At 55.6% G+C, this 21,831-nt stretch overlaps 1 protein-coding gene and 1 long non-coding RNA gene across 11 annotated transcripts in view; one reads left to right on the top strand and one right to left on the bottom strand.

Moving 5' to 3' along the window:
- FRMD4A (FERM domain containing 4A) overlaps positions 1–21,831 on the bottom strand; it is a 522,413-nt gene that overhangs the window by 56,216 nt on the left and 444,366 nt on the right. For all 10 annotated transcript variants that reach the window (XM_036227032.1, XM_036227030.1, XM_036227019.1 and 7 more), the window contains one exon: positions 1,680–1,756. In XM_036227032.1, coding sequence (XP_036082925.1) covers positions 1,680–1,756 — 77 coding nt within the window. The remainder of the gene's footprint in view (positions 1–1,679; positions 1,757–21,831) is intronic.
- Positions 2,134–2,996, top strand: LOC118607818. Its single transcript, XR_004952863.1, has 2 exons — positions 2,134–2,230; positions 2,869–2,996. It is a non-coding gene; the product is annotated as an uncharacterized LOC118607818 (long non-coding RNA).

Raw genomic sequence — 21,831 nt, 5'->3', positions numbered from 1 at the left:
CTGCTCGTCTCCCCAAATGTGCTAGGAGTTCTTTAGAGGCAGTGGACCCCGACTACGTGCCCAAACGCGGAGGCCACCCAACGAATCTGAGATCGACCACTGTCGTTTCACAGGCGAAATACCCATGTAATGGGCATATGTGAGGTTTGGACATTTCCTCTAGCCCTGGGCCTTAGGGAAGGACAGGGAATTCAGCGTTATATCACGGAGGAGGCCACAGAGGACATGCGTGCGCGCGCACACACACACACACACGCGCCATGCGGGGATTTGTCCAAGGTGCCCGAGGTCGGAGCTAGCGGACCTCTCAACACAGCACAGGCACGGAGAGTCTGCCGGCCCCTCGCTCGGCCCCTCAGACGCTCCTGCGTCGTCCTCGTCCTGTTCAGCTCCCCCTTTCTGCATCCGACCCCTGGGGCCACGTTTATTTCTCTCTTTTTCCGGAAGTGCCCCTCCTCCCACACTCCGCAGACACGGGTCTGGTACAGTGTGTTTGTTCCCTGCTGGCCGGACTGTTATTTTCGACGTGACCCGCACGAGGCAGTCCCTGGACCCTGCGGCCCCTGCCGGGCGCAGAGACCCGCCGGACCAGTCCTCCGTCTTGCCCCGACTGCGATGGACGCGACCGGCCTGCCGTGTCCACCGCGCGCTCGTCCCGCGGTGACGGTGAGGGGCTGTTCCACGCAGAAGTCACGGCAGGGCGGGCGCATGGCAGTCCTGCTCCGTGTCACAAGCCGCAGGGCCACGCTGCTCACAAGCCTCCACCCCGGGTCCTAGCTCCAGGCAAGCTGACCCCTGGCTCCCAGGCCAGCGCTGGGGCGTCACAGAGCCTGAAACCGACATTCGCGCCTCCGCAGATGCTGACCCTTCCCATCTGCCCAGGGCCGCCTTCACGCTGTCAATCTGAGTTTGGACTTCCCAAAACACAATGGCCTCTTGGGCGTCAGGCCTGCTTTTAGGGAGTCTGCTGTTTCTGGGCTGCCCTAGACTCCAGACAAAGAGAGGAAAAGGAGGGGTGCTTGCTTCCAAGCCGGGCTCGCTGCCCTGCACACCGGGACCCCATTGTCTGGCATCTGACTGAGAGCACTGGGTTTTCCACGGTGCTGACTGGGCAACAGCGTGAGGTGGAGAGAGAAAGAAACGTGTTCCTTTCACACCCACCCCCAAGGCTCGCACCTAACAGGGTGGCTCACAGAATCCAACCATCAGCACAACTGCTTTGCGGGTGGGTCACTTCGGCTCCACCCTGTCCTACCTGACAGTCTCAGAAGCTCTGACGGACGAGCCGTCCTTCAGACTCTCCCGGGGTGAAAACTTCTAAAAAGGACTCAGCCCGCTGTCCGGTTTAAAAAGAGCCACAGACCTTCTCTAAGGCACCGTGGCTTGCAAAGGCAACTCCAAGGGACGTGAGCTAGTAACACGTGTAGGCAGATGAGATGATCGCGCGTGGAGTCGCTGGCCACACACACACACACACACACACACACACACACACACACACTCACACACACACAGCGCAAAGCAAAGCCTCACTGTCTGACCTGAACCCCGTCCTCCGCGATCACCCACCCTATCCCCCGCCGAAACGGAGAGCCACAATGACAGGACAGAAGTAGGAACATCAATCATACGCCGGGTGGGCCACGCACTCCCAGAAGAAAAGACGCGTCCTCGCTTACCTGCGTGGGTCGTGAACTTCCACGGAAAACTTCTTCTCTCTGAAATACAGGTTTTCCAACTGTCTCCACTGGAATATCTGGACAGAAAACAACGCGGTTTGAATTCGGGAGAGGCCGGCTCACAGCCGCCGGTCTCGCCGCTGCTGCACGGTCCCCGCCGGTGGTCTTCTTATGGCAGCAGAGACGGGGAGTTGTTTGCGCCTCCTCCACCTCTTGCCGCACGCACACACACACACACAGACACTGCTCTCCGGTTCAAAACCCGGCAACGTGCGTGTGGGTTCTCCTGCAAGTTCGGCTCAAGTTGGTGCCGGCTGCTTTGCTTTGTTGAGTTCTCCAAGACAGTTCGCAGCTCTGCTCCCTTTCCCCTCCGAGGGGAGGGGAGGGGCGGGCAGGGGAGGGGACAGCGGGGAGCGGGGGCGGGCCGGCGGGAGGGCGCAGTAGCCATCTGCGCGAGGGCTGCCCTGGGCTTCCTCCCTCCAGGGCTGCAACGGGGAGGAGGCGCCGCGTTCCCAGCCTCCCGTCGGGACTCCACTTCCTGCCACTGATGTGTAAGCGCTCGGACTCGCCCTGGTGATTCGGCTGCTCAGGAAGCTTCCTTGCGAAGGGGGGGGGGGGTGCCGCCCTGACCTTATTATTGGGGGGCAGGCAACTCAAGGTAACAATACGGGCCTGTCAAGCCCAAGCGGCACAAAGGGTCCTGCTGCTGGGCAGGACGCTGTGGCCGCGGGGGGCTCCCTGGGCAGGGTGGGAAGGGGGCGAAGGCAGCACTGGAAAGGGGGCAGTAGAAAGGGTTCCCGCCAGGCCCCCCTCAGGCCCCGGTGGGTACTCCTCCTTCCAAGGGGCAACCCCATAAGTGGGAAGCGAACCGGATCGCGATGGCTGGGACTGATCGGGCTGCTGCTCTGCCCTGAGGGGGTGCCCTGCAGGGGGTGAGAAGTTACCTAACCCTCTGGGAAACGCCAAGAGGTTAGAGTTACGCACACATACATTTGATGCATACTGCATCCCTTCTGTATACTTAGAATTTGAGTTTACTCTGCTCAAAGCAGGGCACAGCAGGACCCTGAGCTGGTCCTCCCAGCATCCTCCCAGAAGCACGTGCTTCTCGGAGTCTCACCCCAGCCCCAGAGCCCCTGCACCTGGGGCTCCTGACCCTCTCTGACTCCTCCTGGTTTCCCCTCCCTAGAGATGTGACTGCAGATTCCCTGAGCCCAGCCGACCCGCCCCGCCCAGCCCAGGACACTGCTAGCCAGGGCTTGGCCAGGGGACTCCACCCCTCCGTCAAACCGGCTGGAATAAAAGCGATTTCTAGAATGGCTGCATTCTTTTCCCCTCGTAACGCGCTCAGCAGAATTTGAGGGTTATTTTGTCTGCACCCTGAGCAGGAAGACTTCTACTCTCCTGAATTACAGAGCCACCTCCTTGAGGCACACGGCTCATGGTACCCGGCACCCTGAAGCCAAGGAAAAGGGTAACTTCCTTCCTCCTCGAGCGGCAATTCCAAGTGGGTGGGGTGACGACTCGAGGAAAGCCAAATGCCCCAAAGCCCTGGTCAGGCCATAGACGAAATGCCACCTGCAGAGAGGCCGCAGGGCCCAGTGACAGGGCGGTATCTCAGGCTCCTCGCTGGTGCTCTGCCTCACCAAATCCCCCCAAGGAGCACACCCGAAGCTCCCCTCTGACCCGCGGCTGTTACAGAAGTATGGACGTTCCGCCTCCATTGTGGCCACCGCCAGAAAAGCACCGGAACCACTGGGTCCCTTGTCACCGGGAGGTACCGCACGGGCCAAAGCCACATGGACCCTGCAGCCTGACCGGCTCTGCTGGCTTGCAGGCGCCTCCACGCCCCAGCAGCCCGCCCGCCCGCCCGCCCTCAGGTAACTAACTGGCAGCACTTCCTGTAGCCTCAGTGTCCCCGCCTGTAAAAAACAGGGATAACCGCCTGGTCCCGCTGCACACCTCAGCAGCAACAGACCCTCGGCGGAAAGGAAGTTCCCGACCAACACAGGCCTTATTGTGATTCCTACGTGTTCCCACTTGTCCCAAATCCTGGCAAGTAAAAGAATAACTCGGAACCAAAACGATCCTTTTCTTAAAGTTCCTAACTCGAGCCCCGACGCCAGGGTTTAAGCAAATACAGTTTGATTACCTGCGCGGTGAAAATCTAGAAGGAAGCGGACAGAATTACGCCCCACCCCTCCCTCGCCTTTCCTTCTGAAGAAAACGGATGGAAGACGGCTGGTCCCTGAGGGGGACCCTCGGCGCCTGTGCTGCACCCACCTTCACCAGCACCGCCTTCTCGGGCATGTGACTCGAGAGCCCCTGCTCACTCAACTCAACCACTCTGCCCTCACCACCTTCAAATCCTCAGTGAGTCTGGATGCAGGGGCCCTGCGTTTGCATTTTGCACCAGGGCCAAACGCTCCGTCCCTGGTCCCCTTCTTTGGTCCTGGCTGGTGCCGGCGCGCCACAGACTGTCCTGGGCAGGGCGTGGGATGAGGCGCCCACCCTGCACCTGCCGGGCAGACCTCCAGGAGCTTCCTCCTCTCCGTCAGGAGGTGTGAGAGCTCGCATACCCTCCCCCAGGGCCTTTGGTTCAGAGCTCCCTGCTCCCCCATGAAGAACCCCAAGCAGAGCCAGCGCCCACTCCCTAGAAAACAGAACACCCCGCCTTCCCTTACAGTGCTCCCCACGCCGCGCTGTGGAGGGCCTCCTCCCTGCTGACTGGCCCAGACCAAGCGCCTGCCTGTGCTGCGGGGTCTTCCGCCACCCCCGCTGCCACCCGGACTCCCGTCCGGGCACTGACTGCACCCTGGCTCCGGCCTTCTCTGGGGTGCTGTGTGGTCTGTGCGAACTTTCTAAAACTTTCTAAGCAGGGCAGAGCCCTGGCTTTCCCCCATGTTGGCTGCACGCAAGGATTCAAAACCAAATTTTTTTTTTTTTTTTTGGTAAATGAAATGCTGGGAAGGGCGGGTGGGAGTGAGGAGGCTGGAGGGCAGTTTTTCAGGGCAGGACGGCATTCGGACGTCTGCAGGGTGCCAGGAACAGTGGCCACACCGGCCGGATCCTCGCTCCTTACTTAGGGGCTGGGGAGGGCTGGACGGCAGGGTCCGAAGGTGAGGGATGCAGCCAGGGCAGTCACCGCCTGTTGCAAATACACTGTCTCTTCACGGGGGGCGGGGCTGTGTGTTTCTGCCCCGGGGTTCCCTCTGCCCCAGAGCTCAGAGGCCCTGCCTGCTAAACCATGCAAAGCTGGCAGAGTAAAACCACCCAACGAGCAAAGGGAAGACGCCTGGCCTGGTGTCCCCGTGGGAAGCAGGCCACACGGGTGCTGACGAGCTGGGCCGGGGGCAGCTGCGGGCCGTCGGTCACTTCCGAGAGCCTCCTGGGCTCAGTGCTGCAGCGGCGTAACCAGCATTACCCGGCCACCGCGTAAAGAAGCCCACGCGGTCTGTGACTCCACATAAAGATGCAGCAGATACACACACGGGGATCCCTGTGGCTGGGTGAGTTCCCTGGGGTTTGGGGTAATGCCTACTACGGCCAGTTATGCCCGAGGACTTAATTAGAAGCCAAAATACAGAGCCTATCAATAATCAAAGGATTTGTCAATATCTATTAAATCAAGGCCTTTCTAATGCGCTTCACCTGGGCATCTTTAAAAGCTCTGCCAACACCCCTTCTTCGATCTTTTAGAGTCCCCGCGAAGAGTGAGTGGGAAATTTTCTCCTTGGGGAATATGAGGTCCAGAGAGCCCGGGGGCAACTGCCTAAGGCCACACGGCAAGTCGGGGACGGAACCAGAAACAGGAGGCCGGGCACCTGGCCCGTCAGCATAACCTCTGTGTCCCTTCTGCGCAGGGCCACCAATCAGTGGGACCAGCACTCTGCTCACCAGCGGCTGGCGGACTTTACGAGCGGAATGAGTTTTACACAGGAGCGACGGTGTGACCGTAAGCACAAAGCCAACCCTTTTCAGTCCTACGCAGGGGTTTTTCTTCCCTCGTAGGCTGTAAACGGTAAGTTATTACTCCTTTCCCTTTTTAAAGACCTGGATTCTTCTGGCTGTCCACACGGAGAAGCCTTAGCATTCAGCAGCTTTCAGTCAAGGACTAACGAACAACAAAAATCAGGATGAGGAACACACAGCCTTCATACCTGGGGCTTGCCCTGGAAGCGAACGTATAGAGAAACCGCCTGGAAGCGGTTTTACTGAGGCGGTGTCTGTCACCGCCCTTGGGACCACGGCTGGTGCTAGATGTGGATCCACAGTTTCTGGCCCAGACACCTGTGACTTGGGCCTCGAAGTCCTAATGTATAAAATAGGAGATGGGCAATGTTTATCCATGGAGAGGAAACGAGAGTGGCTAACAGATACCACCTGGGAGGCCCGAGGGTGACAGGCCATGTATAAACACTTCGGGGGGCAGGATCTGGTTGCTGGACTCTCCTAGCTGGTCTGCAGGATGCCAACAACCTGTGTGGGGCTGAAGGTCGGGGCAGGAAAGGGTTAAGGTGCCCCCCTGCTTTCCGAGCGGGTGAAGGCACAGCAGAGACAGGCAAAGTGGCCTTGACTCCGTGAGACTTCCGCCCTGCAAGTGTTTACCGAGTGCGGGACAGGACAGCGCGTGGGGGGTGGGGGGTGGGCGAGCTCAGAATCAGGCGGAAGCGCGGGCGTGGGGGGAGGCTCTCTCCAGTGGCTCTGACTCTTGACCAGGACTTCGGGGAGCCTCCTCTTCCTCCTGTCCCCGAGGCTGAGTCACCCAGCCTCTTACTGACCTCTCTGAGTAACTTCCTGCTTCTCCTAAAGGGGCGATTATGCAGAATCCCAGTGGCCATCTGCTCCAGCCTGCTCCTTCCGCAGATGAAGGAAGTGCGGTGGAGAGGGGTTCAGGGACCGGCAGAGGGTGAATAACTGCCGTCGGGACTCATGCTTGGGACATCTGTCCTGGGCTCTTTCTAACGCCAGGAAGATCTGATGACAAGAGAGAACGAAGTTGTTTCGAGCTGGCCGTTAAGTAAATGATCACTTCTTCAAAGGCCCCCGGCAGTCCACATAATGCTGAATTCTTTCTAAGCACCAGCAAGGAGATGTCTTATAAGAGGAATTAGACTCTTGGCCAGGAATAGTCTCTGAGCTCAGTGAAAAAAAAAAAAAAAACAACATATGAACCTAAACATTTACTTCTTCATTTTATTTCTGCTCTGTTCACTTTCTAGAAGCAGGGCTGCCACTCACTAATCTCTAGGCAGATTTACACCTTCGGAAAACAAACACGAGTCGCCACACAATTTGAGGGCTACAAGACAAAAGGAGTTGCTGAACCCCAACTAGAAGGCATTGAATTAAAGTGTCAGTGTAACCACACAAACCCCAGCCCGTGTGTTCAGATAATATCACCAGATAAACCCCGAGGAGGTTCTGCTTTTCTGAGAGGACCAATTCTAGGGAACAACAGAAGAAGGTATATGTTTTCAGGTATAGGGAGGGTTAACACCACATGCCAATGATTTTCTTTTTTCTTTTTATATCAGTTGCACAGACATTCAATATATTTTACTTTATCCTTAAAGAGAGGAGGTCCTGGGGTTTTAAGTACATAAAAGAAAACATAAGTGCTAAGCTACTGGACTACGGTCCTGGCGATGGTTTTGTGAATTTGACTCCAAAGGCAAGGAAACAAAGACGAAAATCAACAAATGGAACTACATCAAACCGAAAATCTTCTGCATGGCAAAGGAAGCCATCAGCAAAATAAGGTGACCTACCGGATGGAAGAAGACGTCTTCAAATCATATACACGATAAGGAGTTAACATCCCAAACACATAAAGAGCTCATAACTCAACGATACGAAAACCGCCAATTAAAAAATGGTCCGAGGAATGGAACAGACATTTTCTCCAAGAAGATATAGAGATGGCCAAAAGGTACATGAAAAGATGTGCAACATCACTAGGAAAATGTAAATCAAAACCACAGTGAGAATCACCTCACGGCTGCCAGGATGGCATTTGTAAATTGGCACAGCCACTCTGGAAAACAGCATGGAGGTTCCTCAAAAAAATTAAAAATAGAACCACATGATCCAGCAAATCCACCTCTGTGTATTTACCTGCACATGAAAACACTAATTCAAAAAGATATACGCACCCAGGTCCACTGCAGCTTTATTTACAATCGTCAAGATATGGAAACGACCTAACGAAGAATGAATGCCCAACGAGGGATGAATGGGTAAAGAGGAAGTTGTGTATGTATGCTCACACACGACATACTCTTCAGCCTTAAAGATGAAAGCTTGCCATCTGTGGCGACATGGATGGGCCATGAGGATATCACGCTGATACGTCAGATGGAGAAAGACAAATATCATACGACTTCACACGTGTGGAATCGAAAAAAACAAAACAGAAACAAACTGATAAATGTAGACAACAGACGGGTGGCTATCAGATGGGAAGAAAGTGGGGGGAGGGCGAAATGGGAAAAGGGGGTCGAATGTGTGGTGAGGGATGGAAACTACTCAGCTGGTGGTCAGCACGCTGCTGGAAGTGTATACAGATGCCGACTGATAATGTTGCACACCTATCAACAATGTAACCTTGACTAGGAGAAGAAAAAAAATCACGGATGCTTTCTGTAACAGGCTTTAAAAACTCCACGGAGTTGCTGCACCCCTTATTAAGATGGCTCATGCTTCTGCTGCAGATAACCAACATCCACGGCCGTCGCTTACGCTCCCCTGGCTCAGGGCACCGCTTTCAGGGCTGAGACCGCCCGCTGGGAAGGCACGGTCCTGACTTTGCCTCTCAGCTTCCTTTCTGGTAAAGGAAGGGTATGTGGCCGGCTTTCCTCCACCCTGTGCCTGCTGATGAAGGGCGGCGCCATGAAGCCCCGGAATGCCACACGGCTTCTCTCGGGAATTTGAAAACAAAGTAGCTTGTTTTAAACATTTCCTACTTACGGGAGGCAATAAATAGTACTGATTAAAAGAATGCTTTTCGAGGCCACACCGTCTACCCCTTAACTGGCTGTGTGTGTCCTCGGCAATATAATTGTCTTCGCGTTCTCATCCTCGAAATACTACGGCTAACGAGAGTTTTATTTTTGTAGGGCTGCCATGTTATTGAATAAATACGCGCAACATGCTCAAAAATGGTGCCCAGTACACTATCATTCACTATTGAGTTAGCGTTCAGTAAAAAGCCACTGTCATGTCCTTTCCGCTCTATTATTTACATGCCGGTATTATTCATAACGTAAAAAATAAAGTTCTGAGTACTTTGAACATGTTATCAGCCCGAAGTACAGATTTGTGCAATTTTCTTTGAGAGATGGCTAATACGGTGCCACAGGCATTTAAAAAAAAAAAATGCTTTGTGTTAACTGGATTTTTCACAAGCCAAGCAGAGGCCCAACCCCGGTTCTTGTTCATGCCACTTGGGCCAACCCTGGCCAAACCATCTTTGGGCTCTTCGGTTCTGCTTCTTAAACAGCTCCTTCCTGGGTCCACTGCAATTCTGACCTGTGTCGGTTGTGACCATTTTCCTGATACGACATCTAATCTTCACACCTTTGCCGAGAAGCAAGTACTCTGTTGTGACGTGGCTCAGTATTACGTGGAATCAGGGGGCGGAGGGGCCGGGGGCTGCCCTGGGAAGCAAACCAGGCCTTCCAACGTGGGCAAACTATGATCCCCAATAATTCACTCATGAAGGGCATTTCACTATGTCCTTCCTTACCTGCCCTGAAAGAGCTCCAGGCACTGATTATCCCAAGGGGGTCACCCACCCCAGCAAAAAAAAAACAAAACAAAATAAAACAAAAAACAAAAACAAAAAAAAACCTTTTTCTCTGCAGCCAGACCTAATGGGATCAAGATGCCCCTCTGGCCAGCTGTCTCTTCCTGTCAGGGGACACGAGCTCTGAAAGGATTCGGTTAATTCAGTGACAGATGCCCTTTGACGGACAGACGGCCTCTTCTTAACCCATCAAAAACCTTTCGGCTTTGGCCTGATGAGTCATTTTTAGGGAAAAGAGAGAAACAGGGCCGACAAGTACTTAACAGGCCTACAGAGAAACAGGCCATTTTTTTCCTCCTCCCCATTGGACTCAATTTACTTATTTTCCTCCCGGGAGGGCCTCTCTCTATATCACTTTCTTCTGTGTGTTTTGGCTTTTCTCGCAGAAGGACGTACCATAAAGCTTTGGCAAATGTCAGCACTTTAACGAAAAGCTGAAAGTGCTTCTTCTGTCTTACCCCGGGCCTCCTGATCTCATTCGCTTGCCTCTGGGGCACACACGAGGGTTAACGTTCGTGTGGAGAGGCCAGTCATCCTCGCGGTATCTGGGTCTAGATTTGGGGTTTCCGAGCGTTGACACCCCAGTTGTGTGTGGCTTACCCTTCCTTGGCTCCAGGCTTGCCTTTGGAAATACTTCAAAGCTAATTCTACCTGCTGTGACTTATGTCTACGGGAGGCTTCAGAGAAGGAATTAGTCTGAGGTGTATCTGACACATCTGAGTTATGATGGGCCGTTTCGCCTGCACCAAAGATGTCTCTCTTTTTGGATTGCTGTAAGGCGTTACGTTTTGACTGCTTCGGAGGACAGACTTCGGGGAAAACTTATGTTTTCCTTTGTCAGGAGGGTGGCGGAGGGGGGGCCATGATACTCTCATGCCTGGCAGCTCTGCCCAAAGGTGTGGCATCACGGGAACTCACAATTCCCCTGGTAGAGGCATCTGACTGCGCAGAAGGTGGGGGTGGGATGGAGACTGGGTTGGCAACAGCTCGACGTGGGAACCAAGGTGTGTACTCATAACTGAAACCTGGGTAATCAAGCTAAAAAAGGGACTGAGAGTCCCCCGTTAGCTGTGAGAGACGAAGTTAAAAGCAATCAGTAAGCCAGTAACGCTCTTTGAAAGTAACTACAAGCGGGAGGGTGAGGTCTCCCCGGCGTGGTTTCTGTGGGTACCAGGAGGAGGCAGACGGCCTGTAGGTGTGAGCTCCCGCCTCTCCTGGCTAGAAAGGCGTCTCAGGGAGCAAGAAGGCTGGGGGGCACCGGGCCAGGGGGCAGAGGCTTGAAAAGAGTCAGGCTGCTGGTGGTCTTGCTGGCTGCTCTGCAGTGATGGGCGTGGGGGGGGGGCTGCCCCTCTGCAGCCCCGACTTTCTGCGGGAGGGTCTGACCCCTCGGGCTGGCTGGAGGCATGGAGGGAGTCATCTCTGCAGCTGGGGCCACGGGTGACTTAGGCAGTTTTCCTCTGTAGATGCTCTTGCTGGGGCAATTTTATATCTTTTCCACAATCTTTCCTTCCCAGAATGAACAGCACTGAGAGCCTGTCTCCTACGGGTGAGGACCTCACTCTAGAATTCTCTGGACTCCAGGAGGGCTGCTCTTACCTAAATCTCTGCTTCGGTCCAGTTTCTCTGGAGGAATTCCTCCGTGGGCAGGGCCACTGAGACTCTGGGAGAGCGGCTGAGAGCGGAGGCGGACACTGACCCTTCCCCAAGCCACTTTCTTTGACCAGGGCTGTCCCTAACCCGGGCCAGTTCATTGAACAACAACAACAACATCTTGCCACTGTCCTCGTTACTCAAATGTCTTCTCTACCAGACTATGCTCCTTGAAGGTATTTCCTGGCACTTGGCACAATGCCTGGGGCCTATCAGACATTCAATAATTATCTGTTGAGTGAATGAATTAATGAACACAGATGATAAAGGTTCAGATATTGGCTCCCACGATTCAGGCAACTTCCATGTGAGGAGCCATCAGTGGATGAACCTAACATCTTGTTAAAAACGCTCTTCTGAACCGCAAGGGACGTGACCCTGAGGGCCAGCTCACAGAGCCCCAACCATCCTCCTCCTGGTGGCCTGGCCTGTACCACACTGGACACCCAGGCGAGCGGAGGGTGGGTGGGGGGAGGAGTCGTCTGCAGTCCTGGAGCCCACGCCGCTCAGGCTGGGGTCCCGGTCAGGACCCGGAGTGAGCCCTGGCCACTCGTCCCACATGGAACTGAGGCTCTCACAGGCCTGGCAGGGGTAGGCTGGACCCTCCCTGCTGAGTCCTCCAGCCCCACCTGTGGGCGCTAGGAGTGAGGGCCATGCACCCTGACACCTTTCTGGCTGGCCTAGGGTGTCACACAGGTTCACACCTTCAGGAAAATCAGTTCAGCCTGAGTTTCCCCTTGGAACCATGTTCATTAAACAACAACAACAACAACAACAACAACAACAATCTCGCAAAACTAAACACCACACACTCAGCAGAGACAGCCATCTCCCGGGGCAAAGCGGAGGCCCCCGGAAGCCACACGCGGCACGTCCCAGTCTGACGCTTCCCACTTCTGAGAAAGAAAATGCGGCCGGATGAGCCGGAGGCGCCCGGTGGCCCGCGGCGGCGGGTCACGCCTGATGTCTCGTTTCCATCTCTCTCAGACCGTTCCCTGGAGGGGGCTCCGCTGCTTGTCCCCGGGTCTGCGAGGCCACTGCACGGAGATGTCCTCGAAATCGGGCGCGGGTCACAAGCTATCAGATCCTCTGCCCTGACTGCTTTTATCGACAACTCTTGACTGAGCATTTACCGTGTGCCAGGCACCATGCTAGGCAGCGGGCATACGGCAAGGGAAAAAGACAGAAATGTGTCAGTTCTTGTGAGGGGAGAGGTAGGCAAACGAGAAAGCTACGCAACGAGGGAGCCGGAGGATGACAGGTGCCAAGGACAAATATAAAGGAGGACCAGCCAGGGGGTTGTCGCAGGGGCTGGGGACGGCCGGAGTGACAGCTGAGTCATCAGGAGTGACAGCTGAGTTGGCAGCAGAAGCAAACTCGGGGCAAAGCCAGGCAGCTGTGGGAGGGACCACCCAGGGTGGGTGTGTGTGCGCACGTCTGCTACACTGTCGCAGAAAAGCTGAGGCAAACGTCACAGGGCAGTGGAATAGCTCTCAGCCGCGAGAAAGGACTGATTCGTGCCACGTGTGGAGCAACTTTGAAAACGTCGTTTTAAGTGAAACAAGCCATACACGAAAGGCCACAGGTCATCCGATCCCACGTCCACGAAATGTCTGGAAGAGGCAAGATCAGGGAGACAGAAAAAGGGGGGCTGTGGGTGCCTGGGGGCTTGGTGAGGAACGGGGAGTGACCGGGAGCTCCGCTGCGACCTTGCTGTTTTGACTGGTACATCCTAGTCTGGATTAATCACTTAAAAGGAGCTGGCATGACAGGACAAAACCCCCTCGTCCCAGGGCTGCCCCTTCCACGTCAGAACCCCCTCCACAGAAAAGGCGCCCCCCCCAACCCACCGCAAGACCGATGTGTCCACGGTTCTCCTACCGGGCCCTCCCCTCGCGTCTCTGTGGTGGTCTCTGCAGACGGCGGCCGACCTGCCGCAGCCCGACGGCTTCCGGCTGTCACCGCCGAGGCACCTCAGGGTGGGGTCCTCTCTGCTGTGTGACCCCGCAGCCTTCCGCGGAGTTGGCGGGCGAGAATCTGGCCGCTGAGCTGCTTGGTGAGGCGTTTTAAACCGCGAAGCTGTAAGCATCCACTCAAGGGCGTAACGACCTCCAGGTGGGCCCGCGCGAGCCACGGAGCCACGGAGCCCCGCTCAGCTGTGAGTCCCAGTGCTCGCTGCAAGGAGGCCTGGAGAGAATGGAGCCAGGTCCCCTCCAGCTCGTTGTCCCCCGAAAAGTCGGAGCAGGTACACTTATCCCAGGAAGGCCGCGTCTGCTCCAGGATGAGGGGGGGAGCCCATGGGCCACATTCGGTACCAGCAGGCTTTTTAGGACGATCCTAAGAACTGATGAGACTTGCAGCACAAGAAGCACCTGTTGGCAATGCTGGAAGGACCAGTGGGGGTGGGGGGCTGGACGGCCTGTGCTGTTACTGGAGGGGCTCTCTGGGGTCTCCCCAGGTGTTGGCTCGGCACAGCTTTGTCACACATTGTGCTGTCTGTGGGTAAAGAGGCCACTGCAAAACCAGAGCCGTCAGATAGGAAAACAGACGTCCCGGCTGAAACTTGGAGATGATCATTCTCCTTAAAGCGACTCGCGAACACACTGTCCAGTAGGAGAGGGGAGGGGAAAACCAGCACAGAGCTAGCCAGACTGACAGGCCAGCGTGTGTCCTGGTTTGCCTGTGACCTCCACAGTTGGTCTGAGGTGGCGTAATTATTAACCGGTGCCCTTGCCTACTCTCAAAACTGTCCTGGTTTGGATAACAATGCCCGACGGTCACAAAAGACAAATGCTGTGTGATTCCACTTACACGAGGCCCCTCAGGTGGTCAAACTCATGGGGCAGAAAGGACGGAGAGGCCAGGGGCTGGGGGCGGGGCCACACGCAGTCTTTAGTGGGGACAGAGCTTAAGTTTTGCTACATAAAAAAGTTCTGGAGCTTGTTTGCACGACAATGTGAATGTCCTTAATCCTATTGAACTGGACACTTAAAAACGGTTCTGATGGTTAACTTCACATTATTTTATCATGACTAAAAATTTTTTTAAAACGTTTTTTAAATTTTATTGTTTAGAGGACTCCTAAACCTCTTACCCTTTGGTGGGGTGTAAAGGTCTAGGAAGGTGGAGACTGCGGGAGAATTTTAGGGGGCGAGAGGTGTTCCCGGAGTGGGCGGTGGAGGACCCCTTCCGCAAACCTCGTGAGAGAGGGCCCACGGGGGTCACCTGGGGAGCTTGACCGGAATCTCCTGTAGCTAAGGGGAGAAGGCTGGCTGGCCACTGTCAGGTGAGCTGAAGGACAGGTGAGCCTAGCTGGGAGGTGGGGGTGGGGCTTTAACGTCAACTCGAGCCTGGAGCTTTGGTTGTCAGGAAGAATTGGGCCTCGAATTTCTTAACGCAATTTATTTGCTACTTAGAGGGACTGTGTGACTTTGTATTACCTGGGAGTGACCCCAAAAGTCACAGGACCGCCTGCATTTTTACCTAGGGGAGAACACCTCTAAAACAACGGTACGGGATCAAAGCATTTTGCTCGTTGAGTCCCAGGTGGTCAACGTTCTTGCCAGACGAACAAAGTCTTTGGTTTTTAAGCCAGAAAAACCAACTCTGCTTGTGAGTCACTTGGTTTGCGGCTCCTTTTGGAGTCGGCGGGCTACTGCATGCACGTACTTCTGCAGAGGTCTGGGGTCCAGCGACAGCGTTCGGTTTTGATCTGCTTCTTCAAGTTACACCCAAGGACAGCGGGGCTCCCGGAGTGGCGGGACGCGGCTCCATCCCAGCGGGGCTGCCGGCCCGTCCGGCCGTGCATTTATTTGTGTGCCATAGGCACCGAGCGCTGTGTTTGACCCCGACACTCCTCACGGTCACCGTGGCCATGGACATGGCCTCTTCAGCGCTGGCACAGGTACCTGCCTGCTCAGGTAGGGAGGACAAGCCTGAGGCCAGGCACTGCCGCGGGAAGCGGATGAGCCCTGGGAGACCTCACAGGAGAACGGTCTAAGACGGACTCACCTAGGAACTGGCATTTTCTCCGTCTCCCACTTCCTTCCTTCCTTCCCGGCGGTTCGGCGAACCTGCCCCTCGCTCCCCTCCTCTGACCCGTTTCTACTTTCCCGATCCTCTCGGCCTCAGGATTCCTGATGGCCTCTACCAACCAGCTTGCTGAGGAGGAAGAGACTTGTCTCGCAGAAGCGGAGCTGGAACCGACATGTATCTTGCCCCTACAAGTCAGAGGGTGCCTGTGCTGTGGGCAGGAACGTGGCGCACGAAGGGTCACGCCAGGCCTGGAACTGGTTAGCCCTGCAAGCAGTACGCCAGGGGCCAGGTGGGTGGCCTCCTCAGGCACCTGCACACACGTGACCCAGGACCCAGGGGGGCCTGCCTCTTCTTGAAGGTCTGACGACGTCGCTCTCCTCCTGTGCGCCTCTCAGAAGAACGGCCACGTCGGCGCTTCCCTCTCAGGGTCGTCCACCCGGGTGGGGCAGTGCTGTTATTTTCTGCTCGTAGCATCGCCTTCTTCCAAGCGACAGTCCGACACCAGCACGGGTACCGTGCAGACAACTTCCACAGGAATACGACAAGCCGGCCAGCTGGTGTCCTTGGCCGTCTGGCTCACTCTGGGCGCCAGGCTCTGAAACGGCCTCCGCAGAAAACTGTGGAAGCTGAAGGGGACCCCAGGTGACCAGATCCAAACGATGAAACAAAAACAATGTCCTCTTAACAGACATGTCGTCTGCTGTCGGTGGCAACGCTGCCTCTCGCGTGTTCAGTGCCATAAACAGTGACCGTGTTTGCTACATCAAGGGCAACAGCGCTAACGTCAGGGAACAGGGAACCCCGAGACGTAAATGCATTTGAGACGGAGAAAGTTAAGACTATTTCTCGTGTGCTGGAGCCTTCATTTCACCGACATAAAAAGAGACGCACAGAGAGGTTAAGAAAGGTGCCACGACTTTTTTAAAACTATCGGAAGTGAGTTCGTGGCATCCAAACTCCTCTTGCACTGAGGTCTGAGATTTACTTTGGGCCTCCGAGTAGACATGGAGGCCGCTGGCTTACAAAACGTCTTTTGTTTTTGAAGGTGTACCTGCTCTAGGAAGAGAATCGATTTTAGCTCAGACTAAAATGCTTTCTCAAAATAAAACAACGAAGATCACAGAGCAAGGCTCCCCACACAGGACAGCCTGGCTCTGCATCTCCTTGAGGGACTGCCGAGTCTCATCCACCCTCCGAATTTGGGTCCCTAAGTCTCGGGTGGGGACTTGGGAGGTTTTATTTCTAACATGTTCCCAGGTGATGCAGATGCTGCTGACCCAAGGGCCACAGTCTGAGAACCACCGAGGGGAAAGCTCTGAGCTGTACTGACCAGCCCCCTCCCTTCAGGACTGAAGGATTTATTCTCTCTCCAGGAAGGGGCCCTTTGCCCAAGGTCATGACCCCTTCCCTAGGGGTTGCCTGCATCTAATGCCTTGTTGATGCTGGGGAAAAGGCCCCCAGCCGCACGGCACTGCCTCTGAGGGTCATTCCAGCTTTAGGGCTTAACCTGAGGTTTCCTTACAGCTCCGCCTGTCTCTCCGCCTGGCCCTTCCTCCTTCCTGATCTTGACCCCACAGCACTTCCCGGTATACTTCCTGCCTGTGAATCCACCTCGGACTCTGCTTCCCAGGGAGCCTGGCATGCTATAATCTCAGAAATGGAGCCACTTAAATGTCCGGTCCCCCTCGGAGAGGTCACTCCTAACCATCCACCCCTCCCGTACTCTGACTCGTTGTCTTCGTAGAGTTTAACACTCTATGCTACAGATTAACTTCACGTTATCGTCTGTTCACCTTTCCCAGTAAGCTCTGGGAGGGCAGGGGCCTGTCCCTGTCGTTCACTGTCACATCTGCCAGGCCTGGCATACCACGGGCACGCGATAATTCTCACACGGGGACCATGTTATTGGAGAGGATTCCGCATTCGACACTCTCGACTGAAGTTCTAACGCTCCAGCTCCTGGCTTGCAGGTGACTGTGATTCTCGTCTGGGAGGAGAGACTGGGATTCGTAGTGCAGAGAGAGAGAGAGAATTCGGCCATGCCCAACGCCGGTGCTTTGAGAAGACCATGTCCAGCACTGATGCTTTGAAAAGGGCATCTCGATTTTCTTAGAATACAATTGCTCTTTTTCCTTTCCTTCTTGGAGACTTACGCCTCTCACCCCCCAGCCTGCTTCTCCCTCACAAGCCTCTGCCAGGGCCTGTCACCCACAGGCGTGGGGAACTCTTCCGGGTCCGCTGGGCACTGGGATCTGAAGGGCCGGTAGGGGGCAGCTGGAGGAGGCCCTCTGATCAACCCCGTGAAAGAGCAGAGGCTGCAAAATGCTCAGAATGCAAAACGGACTGAGTGCGGTCTTCCTCCCTGGGGTGTCTGGGGTGTGCTTTCCGAGGGGAATACAAATAATGGAATGAGGGAGGCGCGCACCCAGGGTCGGCCAAGGCAGAGGGCTCAGCACCCCCAAGATAAGTCAAGTGCATCCAAACAGAAGCGGAACACTAAGTCAGCAGTGCGCTGAATGGAGAGCTTAGCACACTGAATAATTCAAGCTCCACTGGGAGTCAGTTCACAGTTAATGGAATGTTTCCTGTAAACACTATTCTCTCTTCCTGTCTCACCATCTCAGACCGTTCAAAAATCTTTACTAATCTGGGGAGGTGACAGTAATGCATCAATTCCCCGAGCTAATGCCCCCGCTTCCGAAATACTCTTAGGAACCAGAGGAAGACGGGATGGCTACCGGGAAGGGGGGGGGGGGACCATTTACTCCGGTGCCTCTTCCTCGCGTCCCAGAGGGCACCCCGCCGTGCTCCTAACTGTGCATCTAAGTGTACATAAAAGCGCCCTTAATGCACATCCAATAAATAAGTAAATGCTGTCTGCTGAATATGTAACCAGGACAGGCACTGACATCCTTCCCCAACGGAGAGATTTCATTAAATATGGGCTGGCGAGTGGGCTGCAGCTATCAACAATGATTTGCAGATATTGAATATTCCTTCTAGGGAGGTTTTTGTTTGTCTGTTTATTTGTTTTTGGAGTTGCGTTTTGCACACTGTTCTCTACTGCTCACGGCCTCAGACACAGCCTGCAGGAGGGGGTCTTTATTCTAACTCTCCTGGCACCCCGTTCGGAAGGCGTGTCTGTCGCGATTTAGAATGGCTTCAGATGATCAGTCGGCCGGTGTGTTTGAAGAGTGCCAAGTACAATGACAACAGGGCAGCAGGCTGCTCAGCTTGACACCCAAAGGTGTGTGCGTGGGGCGGGGGAGTGAGTCTTGAGCATGGGAGACACTAAGCGCCCAATGCCTTTGGTCCTGGTGCTGGAAAGAAGGGGCGGATTGCCCCAGAGATCAGAGCTTTCACACTTTCTCAGGCTTTGCCCTCAGAAAGGCAAGCCCTCCTCGAAAAGAGGGAGGAGCCCCACGTGACAGATCCCGCCCGGCCGTATTTGCCTCTGCCGCGTGTGACCCCGCTTCTGCAATGCCTCTTCAATATCCACCACTGAATTTTCACTCGAATGTTCTCAGGGGAGGAAGAGGAAGAAGTCCTGCCTGGACCAGCACGACTGTCTGAAAGAACAGCCCGCGCGAGGCACGTCGCCCTTGCTGGTCACTTTACACAGGTGACATTTCTTTCTTTCTTTCTTTTTTTTTTGATGGCTCGAGTTTCTTTGCCTGGCATTAAGTGCAAACGAAAGCGAAGCGCGAGGTCGACCGCGAGTGCCCAGGTGCCAACCTGACGCTGTTTCGCTGTTCCCCGGAACCAACAGGACTGTGCCTTGCGACATCGAGCACTTTCCTTACACGGCGCGCGGGGGCCACACGCTCGTACACACGCCGAAATGGAGCCGGGCCGCTGGGAGAAAACGGCGGGAAACGATCCACGCGAGGCGGCTGTGAGACTGTTTATGGCCACGACCCTCCTGCTCGTGGCGCGGCCAAGACGGGCACACGTATCGGCATTCCCACGCTTCTTTGTTTCGTCCTAGTTGCTGATTTTTTAAAGGCTTTTTTGGGGGGAGGGGGGGCAATTCTTCTGCACAGGTAGGTCTAAGGCTTCTGACGTTGACCTTGAGTGTCTGAACGTACACAAAAGCCGAAACGCTGCCTTTGGGTGTCCCCACGCGGCTGGCTGTTCCTGTCACGTGTGCCCCGAGGGAGAGGAGGCGGTCATGTTTTCTGACAGACATCGGCAGCTGCCACGCTGGGCTGCAGAAGGTCCAGGCAGCAGACAGAGGGCCATTCCCTCCATCCCGCCTGAGGCACCCAGTGCTCTGACTCCATCTCCCCCAAAGCCACGAGGGCTTCAGAGCGAGGATCAAGCCGTGAAGGGTAGAACCTGCGACCAGAATGGAAAAACAGAAAACAGCGCCCCAACCAGAGAATGTGGAACAAGCCCCCGTCCCGCCCAATCCTGCACGGCGATCAGCCACCGCATTTTTTTGTTTTTGTTTTTTGCCTGGCGGGCCACGTGGGAACGCACGAGTGACTCTCGCAGGAGGGTGCGGATCTCCCTGGCGCGCTCGTGGTTCGCTGGCGCTACGGGAACTGTACGTAGCAGGGGGACCAGAGGATGCCTCGGGGCCCTCCGGGGGAAAGAGAGCACACCTGCCCCGGCCCTTGCCTCGACTTGAACGCTGGCTCCTAGCATCGTGGCACCACGTGACACAGTAAGTAACTGGGTCGGAGTGTGCGGAAGGACCTCTGCCCGGGCTGGAGGTGCAGCTGCTGCAGAAGTCCCTTCCAGGTGTGCAGAACTGGGCGCCAGTCCCGGCTGGGCTGCCTGAGCGTTGCTGGGGCCTCCCTCCCTGCGGGGAGCTCTGCCCAGCAGGGGTGGGAGGGTGTGGCACCACCTGGAGGGACATCCCTCACCAGCAGCTGGCCCGGCCTAGAGCCCTGTGTCTCAGGACACACCAGCAACCTGTGCCCAAAGGCACTGCCAGACACGCCGGCCGAGCCTCCGAGCCCGAGTGTGGAAAAGAACCAGAGACCGCCGGGCCTCCACTCCAGCTGCGCGTCAGGCTTTCCAAATTTTCAGCTGCCAGGTCAGAGACGGGGCGAGAGACCGTGGGGTCTATACAGTCCCACAGGGTCACGTGACTTTCCAAGTTTTCAGCTGAGATAAAGTATCCGTGGCCTAGGGCGCTGACAACAGACTTCGGGCACTTCACGCGCAAGCGACACTGGTTGTCATTACCGTGTGTGCGCATGCCATCGCTCTCGAGTCACAGCTCTGGAGCCAAGGGGCGCGGTGTGCAGGCAGAGACTCACACGTGCCTCACACGCAGCGGAGCTCGCCCTCCTGCCACGGCGGGAGGCTGGCTGTGAGCAGAGGGACGGGCGCCCGGCCTCGCTCTTACTGTGGCTGTGACTTCCTGCCCATGGCTCTGGGTTAGAGATGGGGCTGAGGCCTCATCTCAGGTCTTTGCAGAGGTGGATACCTCTTGGGCTTCTTTTCCCCTTATGGGCTTTTCAAAGGCCTGGTCTTAATTTCACACTCGGACTGGGGGCCTGACCCAGCGGTGATTGTTCAGGTGTGCCTGGAGCCTCTCCCCTTCCTCTCTCCGTTCAGTCTCCGGTTCAGTGATGCTTTAGACATTCTTGGTTCTCTTGAGCTCCACCTGAATACCCAACTCCCTACTCATCACCGCCACCCGGATGTCCCATCAAGCCTCTAAGTCTGTTTGTCCTAAATGGAACTCATTTCCCCTTCTCACGCCCCATGCTTCGGCTGATCAAGAAGCCTCGGAGCCATCCGAGATTCCCCTGCTCCGACTGCCACTCCCTCTCCCCCCCGCACAACCGATCCATCACGCCTGCCATGTAAACATCTTGCTTCCGCCTCCCCTTCCCCATCCCTGTTACTGAGGGCCAGCCTCACGCCCCCACCGGCTCCGGCCCACGTGACTACGTTTGCAAGTCTTGTCCTGTACGCCTTCAACCCACCTCCACCTGCTGCCAGATGAGGCTTCTGTGACAGCGAAAATCCGATACGGAAGCTGAGCTCCCCTGCGTCCATCACTCAGCGGCTCCCACTGCCTCAGAGACGAAATCCTCTGGGCAAAGCCTTCAGGGCTCGGAGAGTTGGCGCTGGGGCCTCGGCCTCCCCTCCGGCTGCCCTTCCCTCACTCCACTCCAGTCTTTCCCCTGCCTGCACGTCTCAGTACCCCGTCCGTCCACCGGCGAGACTCGTCCGCCCTTTAAGACGCAGCTCTCCACTTTGCTGCCTGTGGAGACCTGTCTCTCCTCCTCAAGCTCCATCCTTCAATTCACCGCCACAGGCCTCCAACGCAGCACGCGGGACCCCTGATGCAATTACCACACAGCTCCCCGCCCCCCACAGCCCGGGCGGGCTTTGAGGGAATGACGCGTGTCTTAGGCATCTGTCGGCTTGGCACATGACGGATGCGCAATAAACATTTAGAAAGTGAATGAATGGATAAACGAATGAATCAACAGTGACTCTGATGACTCAGTGGTCCTTCAATTGGCGGTAGAATTGAGAATCTCAACCACTTCCCCAGAGGCCACAGAAGCATGTATTATTTCAAGTAATAACTGGGTTCGAATGGCGCCGATACCTTGAATAACTATATTGACCCTTTAACATTTTAAAATGTCAAATGAGCTGGATAAGTTCCACAAATGAGAGGAAACTCTC

This window comes from Rousettus aegyptiacus, unplaced genomic scaffold (genome assembly GCF_014176215.1).
Source record: "Rousettus aegyptiacus isolate mRouAeg1 unplaced genomic scaffold, mRouAeg1.p scaffold_m13_p_10, whole genome shotgun sequence".
Lineage (NCBI taxonomy): Eukaryota > Metazoa > Chordata > Mammalia > Chiroptera > Pteropodidae > Rousettus > Rousettus aegyptiacus.
This window is presented reverse-complemented; position numbering and strand designations above follow the sequence as displayed.